Below are 19,226 nucleotides of genomic sequence, written 5' to 3' on the forward strand. Positions count from 1 at the left end.
TCTCACAGTAAAGATGACAGGCTTTGATTTACCTCTGCGATAACCGTGAATGCTGAACAAATCCAAAGGTAGAGGGCCAATAAATCAAGCCGGGCATCTGTCTCATCTGTCCTTGAACGGTGTCAGAAAGGAAATTTATATTTAGATTTTATCAACAAAATTCAATTTGGCATCATCCTATCACATTCTACTCCCCTGCGTCCTTGTTATTTGAGTAATAAATTAGTCTTGTGATAAATAGTCCAAGAGAGCTGATTTTTTTAATATACAAACTGTTATAATGTGTCTGTTTGACATGCTAACGTGCTACTGAGTCACAGCGCCTTAAAGCTACAGCGCAGGCAGCGGCTGTCACTACAAACTTATTTCCTGTTACAGATAATTGAATGTAATGTGAGTGCAGCCCCTGAGTCTGCCTTATTCTAATTAGCTCTATAACACAATAGCATTAGGATTGTCCGGCTAATAGGATGCAAACCGTTAGCTTTGATCCGACATAATGGTGCACTGAGTCAGTGTCAACTCGCTCATGTAGGAAAATTGATCTACTTAAAATGGAGAGAGTACACAGTCAAGGTTACAGTGTCTTCTCATTGTTCTCACTGACGATGTTCGCTTTATACTAAAGCTCACATGTATCCTCCTGCGTCATCATTATTGGGTTTTTTTAGTGTCTAGCCACATTCTCTGGTTTTTCCACATGTGCCAGAGGAACTAGGGGATATACGGAAATCAAAATATCTTCATTGTGTTTCTCTGTTCTTCCTTCTCTAGTCCACAGTAAATCCCTATATCTCTGTTCTGTCAGGGGGTGAGGCTAAGCCACTGATAGGCAAATAATGAGGACTGCTGTCAGGGGGATTTTGGCAGGGTCTTGGGGGGATTGAGAACATCACACTGGGAGGCCCAGAACCTTGGGGATTACTGAGTTCGCCCTCTTCCTTGCCAGCTCCCATAGGACAGGTTGCCCCATTGTCCTGGATTCAACTTGGGCCAACATGCCCATGCAAAGCTAAATTTGTCCATTTCTTGCACGATTTGATTAAAAATGCATCAGTGGGGATGCAGCATGTATCAGAGTTTTACTTCTGCTAGAGAAAGTAAATCGTGTCTCTGGTCTTGAGCGCACCACCACTTCAGGAGCTTGTTAATTACCAATTCATCATTACTTTTATAAGGTATTATTAACAACAGAGCTCACTAACAAGCTGCCTGCTGTGATTCTTTTACTGAGGTCTGTATAAAGTGTGCACCCACATGCTTACATGCCTGCAGGTGATCACACACTTATGCTATACGTGCACACACATATCAGGTCAGGGCCATTCTCATTATTTTCTTGCTAAATTGGTACACCATTGTTTTTACAGTGCAGTAGACGCGTTCACAATTATCACATAACAGCGGATAATGAACACATTCTTTGCATTGCAGTCACGCCCCTGTGTTGGTGACACTTTACTTTGTTTATAGTCTGACTTGTATAATCATCATTCACAGATTTGTTTTAGGAAATATTTTTGCCACACTTCATGCAACTGTGAATTGCTTCTGCAGTCTCCCTGATGGGTGTCTGATAGGAATTTTGTTGTCTTCATGAACCTCAGGAGTAGCAAGTAATAATCTTGCAGGCAATCAACTGGAATCCAGCAGTGGCATGTTATCTCTTGTGTTCTACTCAGGCTCATTTGGAGAAAAAAAAATACAGCCTATAGGTAGCAGAAAGTGTTAGAACAGGCCAGGCACAGCTGATGCACAGCTGATGCACAGCTATGCTGGTTACAACTGGACAGAAATATTCCCTCACCAGAGCTGAGGCATATAGAATTAATCCTGGCTGTAATCCAGGGGGTTGAATTAAAACAACTAATCTTATGTGTATGTGCATACGCATGTGTATGAGCTGTGTGTATACGTGTGTGTGACAAAGCCTCAATAGTGCTTGACCTCAAGACCTTTCACCCTTTGTTTATCTCTTGTGTTTGTGTCACCCTGAAGGCCACCCTTCCATATAACACTGACCAATGATTTCTATCACAGAGGAATTCATTTGTGATCTTTTAGTAAAAATGAGACCTTTCCAAAGCTAATAAAGGAAATAAATGAATATGCACCCTTGTTTTGAAAGTAGAAAGTACTGCACATTGCTTTATATAACCTTATATTCTATGGTTTGTCTCCTTGGCTAAAAACAAGTATGGCAATGTCAATCAGTCTGCAGTTGGATGCAGATAGCTCAACATATCTCAATTCACTCGATAGATTGCCATGGATCTTTGAGCAGACATGCATGGTCCCTAGAGGATCAAAACTACATACCCTGACCTTTCCTCTAGTGCCACTGTGTGGTTGACATTTTTTGTTTTTTTAGTGAAATACTAATGGATAGACAGCCATGAAATTTGGTAAAGATATCAATGGTGCTCAGATGATGACTCCCATTGACTTTGGTGATACCCTGACATTTCGTCTAGTGCTAACAGCGGGTCAAATGTTTCACTTATACAGTGACATATCTAAACATCTACTTGAGGGATTGGCTCAAAATGTGATACATTCATGGTTCTGAGTGTGGCTAGGGACGCATATTCCAGTCTGAACCTGACCTGATCCTGATGCAGTTAATGTAAGCTGGAGTGTGAGCTACATGAATATTTACCACCTGAAATAGGCAATGTGTTATACAGACAATAGGTCTACCATTTACCATTTTTCACTTCACATTTCACCTCACTCGAACTTGAAGCATCATGTCAAGTAAGCTGAACCTGACCCGAACATCAGTTGTAAATATTTGTCCGAATCCGTAGCCACACTCTGTGTAGGGACTGTAGGGACTTTAAGCAGCAATGGTTGAAGGGACGGCTACGGCATTCGAGAAACATTCCAATTGTTTCTTGACGTTGTAGCCCAACTGTCTGCTACGGGAGAACGACTGGTTTGCCGTACTATCTACAACGGCAAACTGTTCTGGAACGCCGTAGCTGTCCCTTCAACTGTCGCTGCTTAAAGTCTTGGTACTTCAACTTAAGTACTGTCATCTTATTGACAATTTCATGGTTTTGACTGAAATCTCTCAACGAGTACTAGGTGGACTTCCATGAAATTTGGTACATTCATGTCCCCCTCAGAGTGCACTGTGATTACTTCGGTGATCTCTTTAATCTTTTTTATCCAGGGCCATCATCAGGTCAGAACTTTAGTTTATGAGAAAATTAATGACATTCCCTTTGTGTTTGTTAAGGTCAAGGCAGGTGGCCGCCCACCTAGAGCCCGGTTTTGTTCGAGTTTTCTGCCTGTTAAAAGAACGTTTTTTTCTCACCAGCGTTGTTTTATTTTATTTATTTCCTCAACACCGTCGTCGAGGGGGCGCCAAGGTGGTGTAGTGGTCAGCACTGTCACCACAAGAGGGTTCCTGGTTTGTTTCAGGTCTGGGACCCTTCTGTGTGGAGCTTGCATGTTCTCCCCGTGTCTGTGTAGATTCTCTCCGGGTTCTCCAACTTCCTCCCACAGTTCAAAGACATGCAGGTGGTTAATTGATGACTCTAAAAATTGCCCATAGGTGTGAATCGTTGTCTGTCTTTATCTGTCTCTATGTGCCCTGCAATAGACTGGTGTCCCGTCAGTTGCAGATGATGGATGGACTGTCAAGGGCATGCTCATGGAGTATGGTCTATATGAAAAGTGTAGTAAGTAGTTTGATATTTTAAATACAATCGTATTGAAAACTAATTATCAAATGTTAGCATCATTGTGAGCATGTCAGCGTGCTGCCGTTAGCATTTAGCTACCTTGCAGCCTCATTCAGCAGCTAGTGTGGTGTAGATTTGGTCTTGATGTTGTTGTCTTTTCTCTTTTTCCTTCATTCCTCCTATAAAGCACTTTGTAACTTTTATGAAAAGACCTTTACAAAGTTAACTTGCTTGCTCAAGAGGCACCTCGCATGATGACTGAGTGCTACTGCTGGTGCTCTCTTGATTGGCCAGTTTAACCTCACTGAAACTCAAGCTGTTGTAATGAAGGTTTCCCTCCTTACAAATGGAACCAGAGGTCAAGGGAAGGCACTACCCTCTCATTCACGTTTTTCCCTGCCTCTGCTACCCCCCCCCCCCCCTCTCTCTCTCTCTCTCTCTCTCTCTCTCTCTCTCTCTCTCTCTCTCTCTCTCTCTCTCTCTCTCTCTCTCTCTCTCTCTCTCTCTCTCTCTCTCTCTCCCTCTCTCTCCTCATTGTGGGTTGTCATGGAAATGAAAGCGGGGGGAGGGGGGGGGCTTCTATTATTGAAGCAGTTGTGGGATTGGTAGTGGGCTGGGAGTTGGGCATAGTGAAATGGAGCGATTCATGCACTCATACACAGAGAGTGCGGTGGAGCAGAAGGGAGGTGGAGGGGCTGGGGGTGAGGCAAAGAGAGAGACAAGGAAAAGGAGAATAGAGAGGGGCCCCAGGGGTGAGCGGAGAGAGGAGCCAACTCCACGTGTTTTGGCCCCGCTTCTAACTGATAGCACGTTTTAGGCCATTACATCATGGTCTGCCAGGCTTTCTGCTGTTTGAGACATACTGCTGTGGAATCACATTCCTCACGGAAGACGGCGAAATAAGCCCCCTGGTAATGCCACCTGTTGTTGGAGAGGCGAGGAAAAACTGTTCAAGGACGACGAGGGCAAGAGGCGTTTATGAGCAGTGGTGGGATGTGTTAATTACTGGCTGTATTGTATGCCATATGGAGAACAGTTTAAAGTAATTAACCTTGGACAGACTTGACAAATCCACAAACAAAGACTAGTTATGTTATTTATTGGTTGACCTTGGACACAGAAAACGCTTGCTGCTGATTAGTTTGCAGTTGTACATTTGTTAGTTCCATTGGCTATAAAAGTGTACGTCCTGTACCCTGTGCCTGAAGTTAGTTTTGGTAAACAGGAACAATTAAATGGATCTTAACTCGATGATTTAGAACAATTCACTTCTTCTCAGCTTGTTTTTAATTGCTTTAACGTGGATGACAATGCTGTTTATTTCAAAGACAAAAGGTCAGTTTATGTGGAGTAGCCTACTATTTAGCCAATGAAAACAAATGTATAATGTCTCATTTGCCTCTGGTGGAAGTGATTCAAAGGTTTAAAAATAACCCTGGTGATGTCATTATGGTTGCATTATGGAAAACATATATCCAGTGTTTTCGGGGGTTTGTCTTAGAATATCATAATCACTGCCGCTTCAGTTTTGATCCTTATCTGTTAAAGCAGTCTCTGAGTCCCCCAGCTTTTGATGGTTGCAGTAGAAAATTGCTGGAGTGCCCCTTTTACTTTTGACTCATGTATTTTGATAGACGCAACAAAGAGAGAAAAGAAGTAGAATGAGGGATACTAAATTAGTTTCAAACCTAGGATCCCACATTAAACACTAGCCTAGTTCGGCCTTACGATGAAGTTACAAGTCTCAACATTCATCACTTTATAAAACATGCAACTTGCGAGGCTCTCTGATGTTACACTTACAATACATCAAGACCTCCCAACTCAAGTCAAAATCCCAGTCCACAATGAGGCAGTCTAAATTCATATGATTCAGACTAAACAGTGCTCTTTTTCCCAGCACCCTAGAGAGAAACACAAAAGAAACAGGGAATACTCCCACACTATCTCTCCCTACTTCTCTGTCTGTGCTTACACACACATTTTTCCCGTGTGACATGTGATGTAGTGCCTGATTAAATCACACTACAGGAAACAAAAGACAACACGATCATAAATAATTCGAATCTGCAGCCCCCTACAGGTGCAGTTGACCTTTGACCCTCTTGAGTCGAGACATCGGTGTGGTCGGTATCCAAGATAGTGTTGCTGTAAACAGAACCAGCAACTGTGCAAGTAACCCAAACTGCTCATTACATCATTGAAATGTTATGTGCAAAACTGTCTATCGTCTTAGCTGGAATAGATTGAGCAAGTGAAAACAAACCATCATATTAGACTCGTATCCACCCTTTCCTTCGCACCACCCCTCCTGCTTCAGAGCTACCATTTGCTGGGCAGAGATAGTGTATTTAGTAGTCTATAACATAGGCTGGGTCAATGTTCTCTGGGGACATTCTGAACATTCCTACTATTGTTGTTTCATTACCAGGCTGAGGGTTACCCTTGCCATTCACAGTGGCTGACCTCTAGACTCACTGGCGGTGTTTCTGGTGACCATGTTCCTTGGAATATAAAAAAAGGGGGGTCTTTCTTTTGAAAAAGTGATATCGCAAAAAGGTTTTGGTAGGTGCTAGAATGGCCAGGATCGTAGCACAATGTTCTTGACCCTGTACATAAGCGTTTTCTATGGGTCCCTCCCCGCATCCAGAGCTATTCATCTAGTATCTTTGTGGGTCCTCCTCACATGAGGGCCCTGTACACTTAGTCTCCTTTACATCCGGATTCAAACCAAGAACCCTCTTGCTGTGAGGCAACAGTGCAAACCACCCCACCACCATGCCGCCCTTTTTGTGAAGCAATGCAAGATCATTTCAGAAAAAGTAATCTTACATTTGTGTTTTTGAGTAAAATATCTCAACAACTATTGGATGGATTGCCATAATATTTGGTATAGCCATATGTCACCCTCGACAATGAATTTCAATAACTTCAAGTATGTTAGCACGCGGATGTTAGCATGTAGTTGTAGAGCTTTTTCAACACCTGGGATACACACAGTTTTATGTTTAGTTCATAGTGTTGGGTTGTACCTTCCTCCTGTACTTGGTTCCTGCTCAAACAGTACACAGTAATCAAATAGGTGCAAAGAAAGCGAGACATCAGGTTTCATTATACTATCTTTACACAGATAAGCACTCATCTGCAGCTCTCTGTTGCCCCATATGAGTCTGTTACTGAATCCTAACTCCCTCTTCCTTTTCCTTTGAGCTATTTTCCTTCTGCTTTCTTATCTCTCCAGTTGGTTTCTCTTGTTGTCAGGATTTGTATTTACTGATGCAATCACCTCCTCTTAGTAGTGTAGTGCTTTTATTTACTCTTATATTCCCAGTGTTCTCTCTTAACTGCCTTTTTTTCAAGGCATGAACTGCTTATGATCGATCAGTGGCAGTTTAATGAGAGAGTGTGTGTATGGGGGTGCTTCTGTTTCTGTGTGTTACGTGGAGTGCAGCTGCAGCTCCAAAAGCAAGTCCTTTCTTGAGCAGTGAGGGATAGATAAAGGAGGGGGTCCTCCACTTCCTGTGTGCAATGAGGTCACACAAGTGCTTCACAAATGAGGATGAGAGGTTCACAGGTTGTTTGCTTACAGAACTTAACAGGATTTCAAGGCAGTAACGACAAGATAAAGGCACTAGAATGTCCTTAGGTGTATTTTCCTCATGCACTTTGTCTGCACAATTTTGAAAAGTCTTGTAACATTTCATCACATCTGTAATGCTGTTAATGGAGGCCAACTGTGCAATTTTCTCCTATTAGCATCTAGCTACCTAAGGATGGCTCATTAGCACAGCATGGTACAGTGATAAATGGACATGTGCCTCCTGACTTTGAGGTATGCTTTTATCCAGAGCCCTTTAATTTTCCCATCAGACTATTGGCTTAAGCACCCTGTCTACTGTCTAGTGTACCAGGTTGATTAGTAACACTGTCACACTTCTTTTTTGACAAGAATTAAAGTATAAGGAACTATGATGTTGTAGTTTTCTTACATAAGAAAATGAGCTTTGTTTGGTATCGATCATGATAAACCCGTATATTTTCATATGATAGTTTATTAATTAAACTGTGGCGAATATGTATCATGTGTCACTATGACTGCTCAGGTATAAAATGTAACTTTTAATTTCAGTCTGCAAACATGTAGCATTCTTTTTACATTTAGCAGAAAGTAGATGGATTTGTGTGGGCCTCATCCAATTTTGGAGGTTAGTTTTTCTGTTTTTAACATCAGTTAAACTATTGTTTCTCAAAAAAGCCTCAACACTATAAGCCTTTAAGATTAGGTCTCTAGTATGTCTCATTCCTGCAAGAATATTTTAGACAGAGGCTCACTAACATTAAAACATTGTGTGTGCACAGGTGTTCATGTGCAAGTGTGTGCATGTGTTGGCTCAAGAGCTGGGTATAGAGATGAGAATGGAAGGATGAAAGGATTCGGGGCGGGGGGGTCAATACGTTGGCTTAAGAGGCAGCACATAAGATCTAAAAACATGCATCTGCAGAGCAAACATGTACGTGTATGTCTTCTGATGCATTTTGTTCATTTTCCATATTCAAAGTGTAAAATCCACGACAGGAAGCAATAAAAGCATATTGACTTTCCAATGAATGATTTCAGCATTTGGTCCATATTTACACAATATAAAGAGGAGATAATGGAGTGCAATTCAATTTAATTGCAGTTTCCATCGGTTTTGGTGTACAGGACTCAATATTCAGATAGGACTAAAATACTGAAACGAATGAATCAACGTTTCTGCTTTCTTTCTTTTTTTCAATACAAAAGAATAAATCAAGAATGTTACTGAGTTTGTCCTGAGTGCAATACCACAAATTATGTATTTATTTGTCCAAAATATTCCAATTTCTTCTGTTATTTCCTTTTATGAGGGAACTTGTTGCATTAGCTGAGTGTGTACTATAACATGAAAGAGTTTAATTAAGGTTCAACAATCTGTCTAGGTCATAAGACTCTTGTTAAATAAGAAAAGAAAAGAAAAATGGTTGTTTGAAAAAGAATTATGGCTGTAAATAATCATTTGTGTACTCTTGAGTTTGGGATGGGGTGTCAAGCCATTAATCTTTCATTAGCGCTCAAAGATGCTTCATGCTCTCCTGCAGTTGTTTCTTGACTTGAAAGAAGTGAAAATTAATCTTATTTGCACTTTGTTAAAAATGAAATACAATACTTATCTTTGATTTTATTACAGATAGACTTTGAATCAACAGACTGATGACTTTGAACTGTGATCTTTGACAAAAAAAATGTATTTGAGTCACGGTTTGAATTCATCAAGGACCAGGAACAATGTGATAATAAGTACTTTGAGAAATGCACATTAACCCGTCACTCGTTTAGCTTGATTTCCGTACAAACCTACCGACCGGACACTTTGCAGCATGCACACCCAACCCCCACCTCCTTCAACATCCCCCACTTTCCAGTTGCAGTGACAGGTGGCTCTTGGGGGTTTGGGTGGACACGACTCAACAGCTGCACAAAAGAGCCCCACTGGGGCCCTTTTGACGGGGTGTCCCCTCTCAAGCGTGCCGGTCAGCCCCTGGCCCAGCCCCCACCTTGGCAGATGCTTCAAGAGATCCACAGGTGGTAGATGAGAAGACACTGCGGTATTTCCACCTGCTATGTGCAAAGATCCTTTTAAAGTTTCTGGATTGTGTTTTCTCTGATTTGCAAAAAAAATATACATACATAAATATATGACTCCACAGTAGCTCTATCCTGGGGTGTGTGTTTGTGTGTGTGTGTGTGTGTGTGTGTGTGTATGTGGGGGGGGGGGGGGGGGTGTTACACATCAAGCATCCTTAACCTGAAGATATAACCTGACTGACATCTAGTGTTGTCTTTACACTAAAATTATGTATGTTACCAGTATGGTTGAGTCTCAGTTGTAGACACTAAGGAAGCTGTGTGTAGAAGAGTAAACTTCTCTTGACACTGTGCATCCAATTTCAATTTCCAGATCACTTATGTAGAAACAGGAAAACTTTGTGTTTCGTTAGAATTGACTTGAAAAGTGTATCCGTAGATTAAGAGTGATGTTTCTGGTTTCTGTCTTTATGTAAAGGAAAATAAGATGTTTTTCTCCATTGAACAGTCCCCTATAACCTGCTCCAGACGTTTTTGTAGCAAAAAAATGATGCAAAAACTGAAGATGAAAAAGAAATGCTTCAGAATTTTTTGTGGAGTGTAGTAATATCCAATGTGAGGAAGTGTACCCACATGGATTTGGATGGACACATGTATGCTCATTGAATAGGAAATGCATTATGCAGAATATATGAAATGTTTTATTGCATTATTCCCCAAACAAACACAAGTATGCTGTTGTACTTTGTTGGTTGCAGTGACATGTTACAGCAATATCAGATCACAATACATAGTTTGTCACATTGAAGATATTATATTGCATTTCAATCAGATATAAAAGAGTAAGCAACTAAGCAAATACAAAAACACTGCATGCAATATAGCAAGCATGCTATTCTGAGGCATGCTTTCAAAGGGAAAGATTTATATTAAGTGTGAACTGTGGCTGTGAAAGTATTGTAGTTTTGTGGGTGGATAAAAACAGAATGGAGGGGGACAACTATTTATCCACATACAGATGGTGGTTTGTATCAGTGAAGTCTGCCATAATACTGTAACATAGGTGTGTTAAGAGGTAGTTGCTACCGTACATGTCTTCCACAATGTCGATTCTAGCTAGTATTTAACGATAAATGCTACAGGTATCTGCCACCCCCCCCCCCCCTCTTGGTAATGGTACAGTCCGATCCGGAGGCCAGTGAGACCATACGCACGAGCAGAGCATCAGCTGTGGTGCGTCGGAGAGTGAGAAACTTCCTCCACTCGTCCTCCCCCTGCTTTCTTTTTGCCTAAATTCCCCTCCGACACCATTTTTATGTAACTTCATTAAGTAGCAGCCGCAGCCACCGGTGCCTCCATCAACAGGAAGGTGCTGGCTGGGTTTAGTTTGAGTTTTTTTGCGTGTCTCTGGTCTATCTATCCGTACGCCCTCAGGAAGGTTTCCTGCTCGGTTCATTCAGGACACATCGGGTGCAGCGGGAGTGACTCCGCCAAGTTTCCCCCCCATTCTGCCTGAGGAATGAGAGGACTGCCGGAGAGGAAGAGCCGAAACTCGCACGTTTGAATGAACAAAAGAACAGAAAGCGAGGTTATTGCCGCCGAAATGGAGGAAAACACTCTGCCAGCAACATGTAAGTCTTTATAAAGTCTATACCGTAGAGTTGAATATGTCCTGTTGGGGGTTAAAATGCACGAGTGCTTTGCCATTCGCCTATTTTATGTCACGTTGTAACAAAACAATTTAAAATGTTGTCTTGCTTGTGTTAAAGTTACAGTTTCCTGGCTCTTTAGAGGTGAGCAACATTGTTGCAGGTAACATAAAGCTGTGGTCGGGAATGAATTTGTCTGATGAATCGTGAAGCACCCATACAGAGGTGCGGATACAGACAGTCCCCAAATAATACATCTGATGCATTCTTGTTGTTGTCCACCAGATTAACACCTCAACCTCAATCCGTAATTTAATCTGAGCGACAGTAAACGATGATTTACCTATTTGCTGATGCTTTTAACTAAGCACCGGTGTGATCACTGCTGATGCCTGTGTCTTAGTAAAATATGTTGCATTTTCTTTCACACAGAGCTCAGCCACCATGGTTATAACAACACAATTTGCGCTAGATGAGGTAATCTGACTAGTACTACCCCATCCCCCTCCGTATGTTATGTTTAGCTCACTACTAACATGATGCGATCACAGGCAGCCAGGCATCCTTTCCTATCTCCTCTTTGCTGCTGCTCTGCCAGAAGATGTTTTCCAAATGCATTGAATAGGGGTGCATGCTCATGTGCACAGTCACGCTCATTTTCTGCTGGTGCAGAGATGCACCAACAGACTCCTGAAATCAAGAACATTTTAATGAGAGGCTCAGCTCATGGTCACAGTGCAGGATAAAGAGTCCACCTCACACTCCAGCCAGGCCTGACTTAGTTACTTACTTTATACTTGTATTCTGTGATCATGCAGTTAAAGGCCAGTGTCATGTCTCCTCTGCTCTATCTCAGTTTGAGACAAAATGAAATACCCTTGTTGGAGACCTTCCAATGTTTTTTTTTCTTTTTGCGAGGCACCCAGCATTCAAAGATTGAATCTCCCTGCCAAAGCATTGTATATTTACATGTAGGCTGCTTCTAGAAATAGAAGGAGACACACAATGTGGTCTCCTCCTCCTTCTGACAACAGAAAACTTCCTTCCTGCTGACAGGGGGCTTCATGGAGGGAGGTCGGCTTGTTTTGGCTCTGCGTCAAGCATGATGAGAAATGTGCTCCACCCTTTTCGTGGGAATCTTGACCAGTAGATTGGATTGTCTTTAAACAGCCATGATCTGTATAAAATAATGTCTGTATAACCATGAAGCTGGGAGGGGCTGTCATCACACATGTGTTGTGACTCATGGCAGAAGCCCTGCAATCAGCCCTCTTGCTTCATGTCATGTACAGTCTGTCAGCCAGACTGTTAGGCTTCACGTGCTTACTGAGAATGATCAAAAGTCGTTTTTCCAGCTTTCTCTAATGAGTCATCTGTGGGAAAATGTGTCAGAGCTCCAACACTCCTTGTGCATAATACCGTGCACAGCTGCCCCAATTAAGGATGAAGTTCAGAATAAATCTCTTAATGTTGCTCCTGAAGCAGACATTTACTTGTATGAAACCGGGACATGATGCTCTTTTATGAAGGGGAAGGAAGAGTTTGTCCATCGGCCACCTGAGCATTTCTTTCTTGTTTTCATGCCATATGGGCTCCCAAGAATGTTGCCCATATAAAACCTACTTAATCAAGACATGTAAACAGGTGTTTTTCCCCGCTTGTCCTTGTTTTGTTTAAATACAGGCACTAAAGAAAGCTCACTTGATCTGTTCCACTTGAAAACCAGTCCTCCTTGTTGAAAGCCTGGCCCTGCATTGTGAAAACCTGCTGTCAGGACTCATGGAGAATATCTAATCCCTCTTTTCTGTATGCAGGCTTTCTTCTCTGCATTCCGCCACTCTTTGACAGTCGGCTCTGTTTGGCCGTCCTCTCTAATCTCCGTACCTGAACAGCTAAGCTGTGACCAGCTGAGACGAATAGAAACTTTTATTTTCATTCTTAAGATGTGCCTTTTCTGCCATATTCACAGAGACACCATAGGGAAGTCACAGTTTTTTTCTGAAATTCTTACAGTAGGAGCAGGATGTAAAGTGTAGAAGAGACTGAGGCGATGCTTTAATGAGCCATTATGCAAACTTTGTTTAAAAAAAAAAAAACAACAGACAAGCTGCCTCACCACAGCCATATTGACAGGGAGACAGATCATAGTGTCTCTTGTGTAATTTGGGAGAATCCACCAGCTTTGGCTGTCAGTCCGCTACTGTAATGAGCAGGATCAGTAAGCTACACATCTTCAGCTGCAGGAGTTGTTATTTAATCATTCAGGGGGAGACGTACGACCCTGTCCCATTTTTAGAGAGGGTCCTGCTCAAGCGTCTTTGTAAATTTGCAGTGGGTAGTATCCTTATTCAAAATTGAATATTTGTGCCAGAGGGAGAAAGTAATGGCACAGCATTACATGATTCCTGCTGTTTTTTTGGGTGCTGCAAACAAAAAGGGACCAACCTATGTGTGGGCTCCATCCTTCATAATCCATTTTATTCAGTGTATGTGGCTCAGATGACTTTGTCCATCAAATGCCTTTTTTTCTAGGCCCGCATGACTAAAAGGATTAAAGTTGCAAACTGAGAATCATTATACTTAACCACACTCTTTCACAAGAGCTTTTCTTTTGGTGTACAGATTAATTGATTATTCCTCTGCCACCTCAGGCAGTGCTGTTGGTGTAGGAGACTGGGGGCTTCCAGGTTGCCTACATGTTCAGATGTGTTCAAAGCCTGCATTCAGCACATTTTATAGAAGCCATGTCAGCTCTGTCCCAATGAAGTTTGGGGAGAGTAGGGAAAAGAAAGGACACATCTGAGTCACAAATAACCAGCTGAGGTCATGTCAGCACTATGGCGTCGAGGTCTGCTTTTGAAACTACAGTGCAGGTTTTTAGACTGTGACAGTGAGCTAGGGCTGTTTGAGGGTGTTCATCTTCATATTAGTGTGAGGAGTGTTGGAATCATATATTGAGACATAGTCCCTAAACTGGTAAACTCTGTCAGTTTCAAGCTGAAAGTCACTGTTTCATTTCAAATCTAATATTTTGGATTACGGAGCCAAAAAAGTGTGCACTTAATATGAAAGTGTGCTCATATTACACCTGTGCATTTAGGTTCTCTACTATAAACCATTTCTCTTTTGTAGACATATTCTGAATGTGTCCTAGTTTATTTCCTGTTGCAGTGCAAAGAAGGAAAATTCATTACGCCATTAGAATTCTGTACTGGTGCCAGACTTTGGAGCACCTTCTATTGAGGTTAATGGAGCAGGCAATGCAAGTCCCACTATAACCCATCATATCTGTGCTGTTTCACCTTTGGCTGAAAAACACATTACGTGATGTTGGCTGAGGTCGTTATTTTAAATAGAAATGTACACATTTGTTTTCCTTGTTGTATATTGGGGCTCTTTCCAGCAGCTGCATATAGCTCAGCTCATATTGGATCAAAAAAATGCTACATCATCATACATGACCAAATGAGGCACTTCCTCCCTATTTGAATTTAATTGAATTATTGTGAAAGCTGGTTAACGTTAGCCCTCTTAATATTGTTAAATATCATCAACTAGTTGGTTAGTAGATAACAACGATGCTTTATTCCAAACAAATACATGTAGATATACTACCGGCTGGTACCAATAACTTCATGACTCTTCCTTCTTTTAAAGGCTCCATGTTCCAGTGTATGTGAATGACATCTCTGACAGGAAGTTCACAAGGACCCAGGCTGTTGCCTAGCAATGGAATTTCATTGGCACGGTCTATATAGGAGCTCTAAATGCACTAGCCCTTTATTTGCATGATTTCTTAACTACATGTTTGTGTCTATGTACAATAATCACAATGGGAAGCATTCCTTAAAGCAGAATCCTACTTAGTTAGTGCCAAATAGTCCGGTCTCAAGAAATAAGAAATCCAAACAAGAAAAGACTAAAGCTACAGAGACCAGAAGAAGCCAGACATACTGTAATGTGAGAAAACTGATTGAACACCTTTCTTTAGATAGAACTCCCCACATGGAAGAGGCATCACGTCAGTGCCCATCCATTCTGTAGCAACCAGATGTTGTAAATCACAACGCCCAGATACTGACCGCTCGTGAAGTAAAAGAGGCAACTCTCTAACACAGCAGCACTCTGAAAAGGCAAGTGAGGGACTGTATAAAATCTTCCCATTAGCCAGCACTCAAAGTGTGGAAATTCTTAGCCTCTGTAGTAATATGCCAGGAAATGCCTAGTGAAAGCGGTCAATATGTGCATGCACAGTCCATGTTTTATTTTGTGAACTTAGATGACAGACAACGCTCTGCGATTCATTCTGTGAGGTCCTAAAATTGGACCTCCTATTTTAAATGTATTGGGGAAAAATCTGACCAAATGCAGTGTGTACTGTGAAATCATAGATTAAGGTAGGATTAGAGTAGACCTTGCCTACCCTTGGACCAGCTGAACCACTTACCATGGAAACTACAAGGTAGCTCAAATACAGCAAAAATGTTTGTGTGGTTGCCCCTTGTAAATATTTAGTCAGATTGATATACAAAATGCTGAAAAATTAAAGTGAATTGCTGCAAGCTCATGTATTCTATGCTTTGTGAATCATTTATTGTGATTATAACTACAGTCATTCTCTCATCTTTCCAGAGACCCATTACTCGTGTTATTAGTCACTATTAAAATGACTGGGGGCTACAGTTCAGGTAGATTGGCCTCTAAAATGAACCAAAGACACTTGTAACTTCACATTTTGCCCCAAGAACGTATCTGCTTTTAGAGAATGTGTTTGAAGAATGACTTGATGATGTATGATCTGTCTTCACCTCTTCAGCTCCTTTGGTCTTTTCCTTATAACGGCAACATTTGATATATAATACAGTTGATCATTCAGAGAGGGACGACTTGTCAAGGACCACCTATGATCACTTTGAACTGAAGAATTCCAAGCTGGTAGCAAAGCAAAGACATATTTGGTGATTAGTAGGTGTGTTAAGAAGTGTGTGTTATAGTATACAGGAGAATTGTTTGGTGCAAAATATATTCAGTTTTGTCCGGCTCCATGAGTGGGATTAAAAGAATAGTGGGATATTTTGGGACACTTTGGTTTTTATATGGATATGAGACATACGGTGTTAGTGAGCTTCAGAGATGCTGGCTGGCAGTTTTTGTTGCCTTTAGACAAAGCCAAGCTAGCTGTTACTGCCTGTTTCTAGGCTTTATGCCAAGCTAAAATAACTGGTTTCTCATCTAACTCTCAGCAAGCAAGCAAATAAACATATTTCTTATTCCTTTTATAGCTTTTCCTTTGATATAAAAATGGGCAGATTGCCAAAGACAAACAAAGACAGCATTTATTATTTATGTGCAATACATTTGCTGAACCAGAGCATAATGACACCAGATGTAGAAGTTGTTCAAATTATTGGTCCATGGAAAGCCGAGGCAAGCTTCTTTTAGCACACAGTCTTGTGCCTGGTTGGACTTGGAATTGTCTTGGACTCAGCTATTGAGCTCTTGTCAACTTGTTCCTGGCTGCTGACTCAGGATCGTACATGTTGCCTGAATTCTCTGCATTGATTAGCTTGATCATGTTAAAAGATAGATTTATCTTGTTTATAGATCCGTTCTGACTCTTAATCCCTAGATTAGCATTAGCACTATTGCCGATTAGCTCTGGACTCGGTCTTGACTTGGTCTCAACAGCTTTTGAACTTGTTCGTGACTCAGCTGGACCTGGTTTTGGATTTGTCTTGGACTCTATTAAGTTGGTCTTGACAACAGCCCTGGCATAAAGAAATTTGAAAGTGCTTTACATAATGCGTTTAAAGCATGAAATAAAAAATACAGTTAAAGAGAACAAGATGAAAATGAAAAGGATAGAATCTGGGCCTTTGGTCCAAGATGCTGCAGAGCTGCAGCAGCTGGGAAAGTGACTAAATGCCAAAGAAACATACTGTTCTGACTACCAACCTCTTCGCTTTAAAAGCACGAGAAGCCAATGAAACATACACATGTGCTATTTGGAAGGCATCTGCTTTTCCTAACCCCTCTGTGTCTTATAGTCTCTACAGAGGCATACAGGAAGGAGGCCAAATGATGCAGTGTTGTGGCCTAAATTCCTTATCAGTCAGTTGTACTGCCCTTCTCCATGGGACACTAGAAGAAGGAGGGGTGGTGTCTCAATTTGGACTGTGTCACTTGTTCCTTCCCTTCCACCGTGTCTGAAAATATCTCAGACAGGCTGCTCCATGCTCTCTGGTCACCAGACCTGTCAGCTAATATTAGACCATGGCTTGTTTAGATAAAGGACATACACTGACTATACATACATCTTGATCTCCCTACACATTCATTGGCAGGTGTACCATGTGTCTTTTGGAGCCACAGTTTGACCCATTTTCACAATTATTTGAGTTATTGTGACTGCTTTCTAGGAAATAGTTAAAATGATTGCAGTTTCATGTTTTTGTTGATGGACTTAACCTTGTCGCAGAGGTAGTGGGAGTGAACATTTGGCACCAACATAGTTACCTGTGATTATGAAACTCATGATTGGACCCTGTTGCCAGCATAAAAGTTCTGGGTTTTTGTGTGGGTAGACAAAAATCCAGTTAATGATAACTGTTGGCTGTAATTGTATGTTGAACACGCACAAGATTACTGCCCGGGCCTCCTTTTTGCTTTAGGTAATGTTTACGAAAACATCCATATTAGGACAAAACGACAAACAGCGGCTATGTGAGCTACCCCAAGGACACACACACAGTCACAGCTCTTTCAACATGTCACCAGTTATATTACCTGTATCTACTGATTCATCCCAGTGATGACGGATTGATCCAAACTCTCCATTCCGTTTGCACCAGCTCATTAGTCATGATATTTGCAATATAATGTCTTCTGTACAAAAAGGGGAATTAGACTGCCATACAGATGGAAAATTCCCAGAGGGGATTACAGATATCTGAGACCTTTGCAGTGGCAGTGATGACCAGTCAGACAAAGCTTTGCGAGCGATTACCTGGCTAACAACAGGCCACTGAAACCCATTGTAAGTAAATGTGAATATTTCAGTGTAACCATCCCCATTGATCATTAGTTATAAATCTTGACCATGTTCCTCTTGACACATCTGTGAAACATTGTTCTAGTCAATGGGATTTTGGCATGTTTCGGGCGGCAAACTAAATTGCAAAAGATTAAACTCAAATGTTTTACATCCTTTTCTGACTAAACTTGGTCCTTGATGGTGACAGGGGACCAGAAAAGCCCTTTGAGACCACTGAGAATTAGATCACGCTGTCACTTCCCAACCCCCAAAAGGGACGGGGAACAGGTTGCCATGAGCAACTGGCTGGCATGTCGATATACTTCTTCCAGTTATGAATGGCAGCTTGTGTGGCCCAGACATTCCTCCCTGTCCTCTGATGTCATTGAGAAAGGCTTGAGTTTGGTGGTTCTGGACACTCTCCCCTACCACTGGTCAGACTGTCTAGGTTACTTACCCCTTTATGTTGGATAATGATGGAAGCAGCAGCAGATGCAGGGTCCACAGGGAGCTGCTGCTAGGTCAGATAAGCGGAGCCTTTCATCAGTGCAGTGGCTTTGGCACATGCACTCTTGCAGGAGAGAGCAGCAGCTAAATGCCAGGCATTGTTCTCGGCCTGGGCCAGGTGATGGGATGAAAGCTGTTGCACTCACTGAAAGACATCAGCATTCACACGCTGTGTGGCATGCAGCTAAGGAATGTAGTGTCTTCAACACTGATGGTTGGTATGCAGAACCTCTTTTGACATTGTGAGACCGTCAGCTGTAGCCTGATGTAATCTCATCAGTCTGACTCCAATATCTTTGACCTGTTTGGAGATGTCATCTTCAGCTCTGGAAAATAGTTTTCTGGCATTTTATATTATCATTTTTAATGATTATTGAAGTAAGGTACATAAGTAGACAGATTAATCAGTACTGAAAACAGTAGTTACTTGTAGTCAATACAAATCACAATCAACATAATATTCAATCGAAAACCATTCTGATTTGCCCAAAGACTATATTTAGTGTGCTAAAGAAAAAAAATCCACACTATTCTGATTGGTCTAGTTTTGTCTATGTCAAGTCTTAAAATCTGGTGGTGGCATGCTTAAGGAAAGTAACAGTACAACTTTGAATTCTTTTTACGTCACATAAAAAAATCCTCGTCAATATAGTCAAGTCAGGATTTTTTTCTGAAATGATGCTAACATTGTTTATTAAATGTCTTTCATACTTCAGTTGTGGGCACGAATGGGTTGT

General features: G+C 41.5%; 1 protein-coding gene across 6 annotated transcripts in view; it reads left to right on the forward strand.

Moving 5' to 3' along the window:
• The first annotated feature begins 10,540 nt into the window (after window positions 1-10,540).
• Window positions 10,541-19,226, forward strand: part of map7d1a (MAP7 domain containing 1a) — a 39,666-nt gene continuing 30,980 nt past the window's right edge. For all 6 annotated transcript variants that reach the window (XM_083918043.1, XM_083918044.1, XM_083918046.1 and 3 more), the window contains exon 1: window positions 10,541-10,931. In XM_083918043.1, the coding sequence (XP_083774169.1) occupies window positions 10,865-10,931 (67 nt within the window). In that variant the 5' untranslated portion in view covers window positions 10,541-10,864. The remainder of the gene's footprint in view (window positions 10,932-19,226) is intronic.

This window comes from Echiichthys vipera (assembly GCF_963691815.1).
Source record: "Echiichthys vipera genome assembly, chromosome: 8".
NCBI lineage: Eukaryota > Metazoa > Chordata > Actinopteri > Perciformes > Trachinidae > Echiichthys > Echiichthys vipera.